At 40.3% G+C, this 11706-nt stretch overlaps 2 protein-coding genes across 2 annotated transcripts; both read right to left on the bottom strand.

The window, feature by feature from the left end:
* Window positions 1-448: 448 nt before the first annotated feature.
* On the bottom strand, window positions 449-1534 carry LOC138013626 (melatonin receptor type 1C-like). The gene has a single exon (XM_068860718.1). The coding sequence runs from the start codon at window positions 1475-1477 to the stop codon at window positions 449-451; it is 1029 nt and encodes a 342-aa protein (XP_068716819.1). The 5' UTR covers window positions 1478-1534.
* Window positions 1535-7602: 6068 nt separating this feature from the next.
* LOC138060488 (melatonin receptor type 1C-like) lies at window positions 7603-10915 on the bottom strand. The gene has a single exon (XM_068906282.1). It carries the CDS (start codon window positions 10673-10675, stop codon window positions 9680-9682), a length of 996 nt encoding a protein of 331 aa, XP_068762383.1. The 5' UTR covers window positions 10676-10915; the 3' UTR covers window positions 7603-9679.
* Window positions 10916-11706: the final 791 nt, after the last annotated feature.

Genomic DNA, 11706 nt, shown 5'->3' with positions numbered 1-11706 from the left:
TTCTAGAAAAGACGTTTCAAGGCTAGGAGTCTAGCTGTTATTTTGCTTTTACTCCGCGTCTGAAACATGCTTAAAAAAACCTGCTTTTTCAGGTAAGGCAGAGTCTACTTTGATTTTTTTATCAATGCAAGCGCGTTTGCTTTTTGCGGGGTCCGTGTTAAAAATCCTTCAAACCGCACCTGATGACACCCTCAACAAAATTCATTCCTCGAGTGTGCCTCACGAGATGAGTACAGTTGTGGTCGGATCAAGAACCGAGGTTCCGAATGCGGGCAAGAATAAGATTCATCGGTAGACTGCATACTGATTTTGTGAAACAAAGCGAGAGTCAAATTGAATTGAACCGATATCTATGAGTGGAAACAAGTAAAATTTTGAGCAAGACCAAAGCGAAATTACTGGATTTACACTACGTAAAAGTAGAGCCTTCGGGAAAACAGTGTGATATCTACAGTGGTGTTGTCTGTCCAACTTGAGCCTTATATGATACGTTGCTGTGCGTGTTCACCTCTTCTTTGTTTGCTCCTTCTCTGCCAGGTACAATGATATCTTTACGAAATCGTTTGCAGAGGAGTAGCTTGCGAAATTCACGTCTGAAGGCGGAATTCATTCCTGCATACACGAATGGGTTTATTGTGTTGGAGAAATAGACGAGAAACTTACACACGAGTTCGACATTACGAGGCATTTTTTCCACAAAGAAGAAACGTCGTAAGATTACAATTATCCAAAATGGTACCCAACATACCATGAAGGCAAACACGACAGCAAAGAGGGATTTACTGATATTTATTTCGTGCCTGATGCCCGTGTTAACGCCTTGCTGAATATTAGTTGAAGCATTTTCATTGTGCTGGCGTATCATCTTCGAGACCTTTCGGTAGCAGAAAACAGTTGTTATCAGAGGTGTCAAAAAGAAGAGAACGAGGACAATGCAGTAATGAATCATTTTCCCAGCATAGCTGTGATGTTCGATGGAGCATTGCGCATACTCTGGAATGAACCGGTGCTCTTGCAAACCTGCAAACCGCGGAACGGCAATGTAGCAAGCAACAACGATCCACACACACGTGAGGAAAGCAATAGACTTTCTCTTGGAAAACCATCTCCTGTATATCTCGTCTGGCTTGCACATCCTCACATATCGATTCACGGCCGTCATACCCATCGTTACGGGGGAAACGTATATTGCAAACAAGCCAAAGAAAGCGTGAAAATGGCAAACCACGTCACCGAAAATCCATTTACTGGCTACAAGCACGCCGCAAACGAAAGGCATCACGAAAATGGCGGACAGCAGATCGCTCAGTGCTAGAGCAACGATGTACAAGTTAGTCGTTGACCGAAGTCGAACGTTCTTGAAAACTGCGATGCAGACTAATGTGTTTCCCGTTAGCGACAAAACGTTTAAAGACAATATCGACAAAACTTCTAAGGCGGTTATAAAGAGGCTTCGAGAACTCAGTTCATCGGTCATCTTAGCGCGACTGCTAAGACTTAATGTTTACCACAATTAAAAGAGCAGTCAGTTTTGTTTTGCCACATGTCTCGTCAGCCAATAACTTGTTGTCATTTCAATGTCCTAGTGTCTAAAGATTTGATTTTTTTAATCCCTATATCGAAATTGTTTATCTTATTCATTTGTTCAGAACGAGATCTGCTCTAAATTCAAAGTCACTGGCTAGGTTTCCCGTGTTGTTGTTGTTGCTGTTTTTTTTTTTTTGGTTTTTTTTTCCTAACTCTAACCCTAACCCTTCTGTTGTTATTCTTGGTACTTATATTCAGTATCAGACAACATTGCACTATTAAATTACCTTACAACTTGGATATCGCATTATGTACGGAAACCTATGAGAGTATACAATCAAATGGTTTAATTCAGGTTTAAGCTGGTCAATACAAGGACAACCCAGAGGATAAAATCAAATTAAGAAAATTAAAATGGTAGTCGCAACCAGACAATTACAGAAAAGAGTAAGCAGGATGTAAATTTGATTTGCAAAGAAGAAGGGCGCAAATAACATTGTCGGATAAAGGAAACTATTAGCGCTTCTAAAAGTGTAAGGAAATCTGCCAAGTGTGCTTTCTCAAACATAACTTAGTAATGTGCAGTGGTTCCACTGTTCAGCTGCTACGCCTGGAAAATCCACCTGCGTTAAAACTGATTTCAATATTGGATCCTCCACCTTATTATACCGAATATCGTTTTCACTGTCACGCAACAAAAAAAAAAAAGGAAAATCGACACCGTTCAAAGAAACAAAAAATTGGAATGTTGTAGGATACACATTTATAAATTACCTCACCAATTCTCAAGTATGTGCGGTGCATGGTTTCTGAGTTTTGTATGGAGCCGCCATGTTGCTGGTTGGTGTACGGAAACTTGTCATCATCATTTATCCGTTCTCCAAGTGGAGAATTGGGCTGTAGGCTCTCTGCCTCCAGGCTGTTCTGTCCTCCGCAGCCGATGCTGCTGCTGCCCATGTTCCTAAACCGTTCTCTTTCTTCTCTCTTTCGATAGTCCTTCTCCAAGTCTCACGCGGTCTACCCCTTTTCCGTTTTCCTTCAGGCACCCATGTTAGAGCAATTCGTGGATGTGAGCAATGGTCCACTCTGAGGACATGGCCCAACCACGTCAACCTCCTCCTTGCCACGGAAACTTGTAGGTGCCATCCAAGTTGTTGAAAATCCGACAACAAAGTTGTGAAATCCGACATCTGAGTTGTAAAAATCCGACATCTGAGTTTTGGAAGTTTCGTTTTGAATAAAACTGCATTCGCGCATCATTGTTGTTTTAAGATTTGACAGTGCTGGGTAGCATCTTTTAAAAAGACACTCAAGACATTTTTATTTCCGAAAGCTTTTTGGTAATTTTATGTGCCTTTTAATCTCGTTTTTAGTAGGTTTCATGTAGTTTTACGATTTAAGCGCTGATGAAAATAGCAATATTGATATCGGCGCCATATAAGTTTTATTATTATTATTATTATTATTATTATTATTATTATTGTTATTCTTACGTTTGCGATGGACTAGCATCCCATCCAGGGGGGAGTATAAATACTCCTAGTCGCTCCATTCTACGGAAACCGGAGATCATTGTAAGCGCCGGCCTGATGGGCCTTCTGGCTCGTAAGCAGTGGCTTTGACTATTCTTAGGTTGGGACAAATGGTAGGATTTTCTCCCTAGTTTTGACTTTTTTTAAGTGCCGACTGCCTTCCAGAAAAATTGATGTTATGGGTAGCCTCGCTCTTCAAGACGGGCAATGAATCGAGATAGTGCGTCCTCAAATGTTGTTTTTGAAGAGTTGTTCGGAGGAGCTTAATGGCCTTTCCTTTAATAAAACTCTTCTTGGCACCTAGTGGGTGACAAGAGATAAAATGCGTGTATTGGATGGTTTCAGTTTGCTTGTGATATGTCTTGATATCGCAAAAACATTCTTTTTCGAATCGTTCTCCTTGCATAGTGTTGTATCTAGGAAAGTGTTCTCCTTCTGTGCCAATTTCATGGTTGGTTAGAAATACTTAGCTTGCGCAATGAACGGCTTGATTTCTTCTTTCATAATTTACGTCCCATAGTGAGAAAACGTCATGAATGAAACGTTTCCATATTGTTGGTTTAACTTTGCTCTGTCTTAGCATTATTTTCACAACTCAGATGTGGGATTTTAACAACTCGGATGTCGGATTTTTACAACTCGGATGTCGAATTTTTACAAGTCGGATGTCGCATTTTCAAGAACTCGGATGTCACATTTGTCGGGTTTTCACAACTCGGATGTCGCATTTGTAACAACTCGGATGTCGGATTTTTACAAGTTGGATGTCGGATTTTCACAACTCAGATGTCGGATTTCATAACTTTGTTGTGAACTGTTCACAACTCGGATGTCGTATTTTCACAACTTTGTTGTCGGATTTTCAACAACTCGGATGGCACCAGAAATCCAAACGAATCTCTGAAATTCACTTACCAATGAAAGCGCTCACTTTTCGCTCATGAGATGAAATACATGAGCATGAACACATCTCCTAATGTACGTGAAACGCTCAGACTGCTGAGATTCATAGGCGTTCACGTATGTATGATTCATGGTGTTACGCAAGGTGGCAATTGAGAAATTCGAAACGAGAGACGTCATGGAACTGGAAACCGGCAAAAAGATTTATTTCTAGGTCATCTTCAACCTCCAAAAGATAAAAATTCAAAACACCTTGCAATTTTGGTTTTAGAATTTGATGACGTCACTGTGAAAACCATCTATTGAAGTGTAGATTCCAGAAACATACTGAAACAACTCGAATTTACATTATTATTCGTCAATGTTTCAAAGCCTTGGCCTCAAGCTGTTCACAGTAGTATGTATCTTCCTCAGTTAAAACATTCTCTTAAAAACTCCTGGGGGTTTTAATATTATTTTGGCAATAATATTAATTATTTCTGTTCCGCGAATCCTATTAAATAAACAATGCGCGTTACAATCAATATCTAACAACTATAGTGTAAACAATATGTAACAATTACCATAAGCAGAAGTTATAAACAGAAAACTAGACTGTAAGTAATTACTAATTTTACTCCTTAATACACTAAAATTTCGGAACTATCAAACAAGACCTGCTTGAAATGTCTTTATCTGACGATAAAAGTGTTCTCGTACAACAGCAAATTGTTCCTTAAACATTGCGCTGCTACCGCAGATTATATTTATTAGCTCTCTCAGAAGCAAATGACCTTGAAGCGTGTAAATTTCAACTCTTTTCCTTGGAACAAAGCTGGGGATTTTAGGACACCAATTTTATGCCCAAAAATTGAGAGAAGTGATCCTCGCACTTTGATGGACAACATTAAAAGCAATGGTCTTGTGCAGAAACTTGAGAAATTCAGGTGGCTTCAACGGGATACGAAACCCAAGACCTCTGCCTTGCCGGTGAAATGAATAGTATCCCATGATGCATAGCGATTCATTTTATATTATCAACTGAAATCGTGACATAATCAGTACCCTCCAGCCACAACGCAAAGGTGAGCAGTGCTGCAGACTACCATGTTGTGTTTACAAACAGACGTCAACATCGTCAACGTACTTCCAAATGTATGATTCAGGTGTAGTAGCATTCAAATTGTTAACCATCACAAGGAACAAAAGTTTTGTTCCTTGGGGAACACCGGCTGTTACCAGGAGCCAATCAGAAATTGCATCAGGTAGTTTTACACCTTGTCGGCGATTCCTCAGGAAGTTTATGTTCCATAGTATTAGAGTTCTGCGGACTCTTAAATCCAAAAGCTTTTCGATTAGTAAATTATATCCAATACGGTCGAAAGCTTTAGAAAAAATCTAGGAAGCAAAGGCGGAGATGATGACCAGGAGAATCGAGGTACGAGAGCCAAGTATGAATCATATCAAGTAAACAATTCGTTGTAGAGGTTCCTTTCAGGCATCCAAACTGAGTTGGGTCGATTTTATCCCTTACATCCACTATTAACCAGGTGACCACAAAATCCTCAACGACCTTGGACAGAGAAGCAGTTAGAGAAATAGGTCTAGTGTCGTCTTCGTTTGTGGGTGGTTGTATTTTAGGAATACGTATGATGTTAGAGTCTTTCCAGAGTGCGGGTACAATACCAGATCGAAGTAATATATTGAAAATGCTGGTAACAGGCTCAGTCAATTCGTAGGCAAATTATTTCACCAATCTACACGGTACATTATCTGGGCCTTGGGCCTTGAAAGATTTGATGGCAAGCAATTTCTTACAAACCTCGAAAGACCGGGCAGTATTGACACTTCCAAAGAAAGAAAAAAGAAAACAAGCGAAAAAAAAAAAGAAAATAAGCGAGCGACTGAAGGGAGCCTATGAAGAAATCTTAGTCACCACTGTAACAAAGGGTCAAGGTAAGGTATATTGAACCATCATATTTCTGCCTGCTTTGCCCGTTAATAATGAATACTGTAAGTTTTCGGCGAAGTTACAATAACAGACAAATTGTTCTTTCGGTCGAGTGGAAGTGAAAGCACAACGACCCTCAAAACAAGAGCTTAAAGTTGACGACAATATTAACAACCCCTTTTTGTCGTGTTCAGCCGCAACCATCGGCATTAGACGTGGATTCCGATAGTTTATACTGCTGTTACAATGTGAGTCAATGCCGTGTGAACACGAGCAACGTTTCCCACCCAGCAATGTACTCTCTTGAAGCGTAAGACTACATGTACTTGTGTCGTATTCCTTTTTTAGGAAGCGAATGGGATTACGTCATAATCTCTCTGGTTCAATCAATGGAGAAAGACAAAATCGATCTATAACCGACTCAAAGCTGACTCCAGGAACATCTGGGATTTTTGACGGATGAACATCAAATGAACGTGGCACTTGCGCGTGCACGCAAAGGGCTGTGTCGCACTATGCATTCTCTAACAACCAAGGTATCTACTCCCCCTTGGATGGGATGCTAGTCCATCGTAGTGTTGTTCCAAGCAGTGTGTAGCCGGTGCCCATTTGTACACCTGGGTCGAGAGAGACAGAGTGGAGTTTCTTGCCGAAGGGAAACACGTTGACGGAATTAGGTCTCGAAGCAGTGACCACTACATATCTGTCCCTCTCTAAAGTCTACTCTGGGACCTTTACTCGCCGCGACAACTAGTATAAAAGAACGGTGAAGCTGACGAGTTACAACTCAGATGAGGAAATTTTTATGACACAATCAATGTTACTACAATGAAATGAACTTTCTTTCTCCTTGAAAGTTGTAAGCCTCATCTTTAACTTTTCATTTGGCCCATTCTCGCCAATTCACTGATGGTTTCCCTTGGAATCCAGCCCAATTGTTTGGTTTCACTGCCAGGAACGAAGACCCCAATTGCCTTTTCGTTCCCTCGCGATAACTCCATTTTAATCTCTTGCAAATGGAGATTGATGCCCTTTTCGCAAAGACAGCAGTTCCTGTATTTTAGAAACTCCCTCCTTAGACTTGGACAATCCTGTTAGAGACACATTAACTTGTACAAAACAAAGGAGGATCAAGTTAACTTGATAGTAAACCCGTCCATCTTGAAAATTATCCAGAATACATATCGAGGACAATGCGTTGAGCGAGAGGGCCCTTAGTCCTGTTCCGGGAATCCCTCTTACCCCGCCCTGAAAATGGGTTCCATGCCCGTTTTCAGGGCGGGGTAAGAGGGAGTCCCGGAACAGGACTAGAGGGCCCTGGGAGAGACAAGAGTTTCCAGTATCTCCTGAGTAATTTAAAAAATGGCGAACGAAATTGCCTATCAATGCAAAAACCTTTATTCAGTTAAGGGCTAAATGAAACAAGTCTTTATGAATCATGGCTTCCGGTTGCCAGCTTGTAAGCCAAACAGGATGTCATGTGGAACCAATGTACAGATCTCCTACTAACAGGTAACTTTATAATTAAGAAATATGGACTGCAATCAGTATGTGGAGCATTTAAAGGATTCTCGCCACATCCCAGACTTTAATTATCAGCAAGAATCATCATTTAGCTTCATCAGATTATAAGATGATAATTACGCTGCTTCTTTCCATTACCATAAACAGCTTGCATGCATTACATTTGCAAAACTTTATTGTAAATCATTATCTAGCGTAAAAGAAAAAAAATCAATATTGTGTTATCATGTATTTGTATTTCTTTGTCTCGATCTATTGCCACTAATCTTTCGCTGAGAATTGGAGGTTTATATACAAACTAAGTTATTTTTTTTTCTTCATCTGTCTTTTGGCTACCCTGGGGCGGGGGGTGAGGGGGGTGCGCTCTCGACGCAATTTGTGCGGCCTCCTCTTTCTGGAATTTCCGGATTCGCCCCTGGCACATAATCAACGTCAGAACATGTGAACTAAAGGGCCACTGCCAGCACGGCGTCTGGGTGACCTCTCAAATGGTCTAAATGAGCCCCCACTTCCAAAAATTAATTGGAACGCTGCAGTTCAACACTACCCAACTCAGTGCTCTCTATTTTTGTGTAACAAGTACCATAGGCAACGCAGTTTACGCTCGTGGAGCGTGTAGTTTATTTTTAATTTTTATTTTTTTTTTGGAACGATACCGGATTGCGACATTGTATTGTGACACCAACTTGCGAGATCTAGTTGTGTTTATATTAGTAACGTAATCAATACCCCTGATTTACCACTCGCAGATCGCGAGATCATATTAAAGAATACTTGATTCATTGTAATTCTGTCTAATTCTCTCAATACACAAGCCGACATTAAAAATAGGAGTTCACCAGCAATCACGTCTCTCTATATATATCGTTTCAACGAACGACATAAAACGTTACATTTTTTAAATTACAAATTATTTACAATTCACACTACTTACAATGCCAATCGTAATACTGACGAGACCACTTACAACCCTACCAGAAGTACGAATATTAACAGCTCCAAAATGTAACCATATCACCAAAAGATTTCGAAGACCCGCCCAACTGTGCCTTAAAGTCTCTTTTTCATTACCATAACGTCGCATTTAAAGTTCAGTTTCATATTTCAAACGCGTCTTAAATTTAAACCATAAATATTTGGATTCACTTGGTTCCTTCTGCAGTTTTGAATGTAAAGCTTTGCGATACGCAGAAGATAATTTGTAAGGGGCATTACGGTGCCCTGTAAGGGACATGAGATCCAAAATCTATACTTATCTAGCACTTTCACTTAATTATCTAGCACTGCTAGTTATTATCTAGCACCGTCACTTAATTATCTTAGACTAGAACTGCTACTTATTATCACCTATTATTAAACCCTTATTAAATCCTAACCCTAAAGCTAATCCTAGGCCTAAGGTAGCTTTTTATGAATGTTTAGGATACTTTCTGTATTGGTAAAACAATGACCTGTGACCTGTGTTTTGTACCTGCCGATGATTAAGTGACAGTGCTAGACAATAAGTAGCAGTGCTAGGTAATTTATTGACACTGCCAGATAGATAAGTGACAGTGATAGATAAGTATAGTTTTTGAATTTCATATCCCTTACAGGGCACCGTGGGGCATGGCTAGATGTTAGTTGCTTCTTCCGCAGTCTTGCTTCGTTTGATTAGTAGTGGTAGAGAGTTGCTGCGTGTTGTCCCTTGATCCCGGCCACGTGTTTGATTTTGTCATTCGTTGAACCGTCAACATCTCACAAGAACAGGCGTCCCGCCATATAATGGTGTCGCAGATATTTTGCATTTCGGCTGTGAGTTCCTATATGTATTGACTTGAGCGTGTCTCGATGCGTTGCCTCTACATTGCGATGTATTGGATAACGTTTGATTATGCTGTGAAAAAACATCGACACCTAACCAACTTCAAAGAAACTGTTCTGTTGTTAATGTTTTGTTTGAATTTAATGACAACTGGTGCGCAGGTCTTAAAAACCTTCTCCTTTTATCCTTTCTTTTCTTCTGTATCTTGTAAAGACTGACGTTTCAAAGCAAGGAATCTAGCAGTTATTTTGCTTTTTCGCCGGGTCTGAAACACGCTAAAAAAGACCTGCTTTTTCAGGTAAGGCAACATGTACTTTAAACGTTTGTCCATGCGAGCGAGTTTAGTTTTTGCGGGGGTTAGGGTTTGATCAATACCATAGTGAAATGACCGGATTACTGAAACACACAGCTTTCTGGAAAACGGTCTACGGTGGTGTTGTCTATCCAACTCAGTAAGCCTTATCCGATATGTTGCTGTGCGTGTTTACTTCTTGTGTTTACCCCTTCTCTGCCAGATGCAACGGTATCTTTACGGCATTGTTTGCAGAGGAGTAGCTTGCGAAATTCTCGTCTGAAAGCGGAATTCATTCCTGCGTACACGAATGGGTTTATTGTGTTGGAGAAATAGAGGAGAAACATACACAAGAGTTCGACGTTTCGAGGAATTTTTTCCTCAAGGAAGAAACGCCGTAGGATTACAATGATCCAAAATGGTACCCAACATACCATGAAGGCAAACACGACTGCAAAGAGGGATTTACTGATATTTATTTCGTGCCTGATGCCCGTGGTAACGCTTTGCTGAATATTAGTTGAAGCATTTTCGTTGTGCTGGTGTATCATCTTCGAGACTTTTCGGTAGCAGAAAACAGTTGTTATCAGAGGTGTCAAAAAGAAGAGAACGAGGACAATGCAGTAATGAATCATTTTCCCAGCATAGCTGTGATGTTCAAGGGAACACCGCGCATACCCTGGAATGAAGCGGTGCTCTTGAAAACCTGCAATCCGCGGAACGGCAACGTAGCAAGCAACAACGATCCACACACACGTGAGGAAAGCAATAGACTTCCGCTTTGAAAACCACCTCCTGTATATCTCGTCTGGCTTGCACATCCTCACATATCGATTCACAGCCGTCATACCCATCGTTACGGGGGAAACGTATATTACAAACAAGCCAAAGAAAGCGTGAAAGTGGCAAACCACGTCACCGAAAACCCATTTACTGGCTACAAGCGCGCCGCAAACGAAAGGCATCACGAAAATGGCGGATAGCAGATCACTCAGTGCTAGAGCAACGATGTACATGTTAGTCGTTGACCGAAGTCGAACGTTCTTGAAAACTGCGATGCAGACTAACGTGTTTCCTGTTAGCGACAAAACGTTTAACGACAATATCGACAAAACTTCCAAGGCGGTTATAAAGAGGCTTCGAGAACTCAGTTCATCGGTCATCTTAGCGCGACTGCTAAGATTTAATATTTACCACAATTTTAAAAAGAGCAGTCTGTTTTGTTTTGCCACATGTCTCGTCAGCCAATAACTTGTTGTCATTTCAATATCCTAGTGTCTAAAGATTTGATTTTTTTAATCCCTATATCGAAATTGTTTATCTTGTTCATTTGTTCAGAACTCGATATCAGCTCTAAATTCAAAATCACTCGCTAGGTTTCCCGTGTTGTTGTTGTTGCTGTTTTTTTTTTTTTTCCTGACTCTAACCCTAACCCTTCTGTTGTTATTCTTGGTATTTATATTCAGTATCAGACAACATTGCACTATTAAATTACCTTACAGCTTGGATATCGCATTATGTACAGTACAATTAAACAAGTTAGACGCGTTACCATAATGTATGCGAGTTTATAACTTTGTTGGTCTAAATAAGAATTCAGATTTAAGCTGGTCAATACAAGGACAACCCAAAAGATAAAATCAAATTAAGAAAATTAAAATGGTAGTCGCAACCAGACAATTACAAAAAAAGAGTAAGCAGGATGTAAATTTGATTTGCAAAGAAGAAGGGCGGAAACAACGTGGTCGGATAAAGGAAACTATTAGCGCTTCTAAAAGTGTAAGGAAATCTGCCAAGTGTGTTTTCTCAGACATAACTTAGTAATGTGCAGTGGTTCCACTGTTCAGCTGCTACGCCTGGAAAATCCACCTGCGTTAAAACTGATTTCAATATTGGGTCCTCCACCTTATTATACCGAATATCGTTTTCACTGTCACGCAACAAAAAAAAAAAAAAAGAAAATCGAAACCGTTAAAAGAAACAAAAAATTGGAATGTTTGGGATACACATTTATAAATTACCTCACCAATTCTCAGGTCTGTGCGGTGCATGGTTTCTGAGTTTTGTATGGAGCCGCCATGTTGCTGGTTGGTGTACGGAAACTTGTAGGTGCCATCCGAGTTGTTGAAAATCCGACAACAAAGTCAGACATCCGAGTTGTAAAAATCCGACATCTGAGTTGTGAAAGTTTCGT

Source organism: Montipora capricornis, chromosome 8, assembly GCF_036669925.1.
Source record: "Montipora capricornis isolate CH-2021 chromosome 8, ASM3666992v2, whole genome shotgun sequence".
Taxonomy (NCBI): domain Eukaryota; kingdom Metazoa; phylum Cnidaria; class Anthozoa; order Scleractinia; family Acroporidae; genus Montipora; species Montipora capricornis.
Note: the sequence above shows the minus strand (reverse complement) of the source record. Positions and strands in the feature narration are given on the sequence as shown.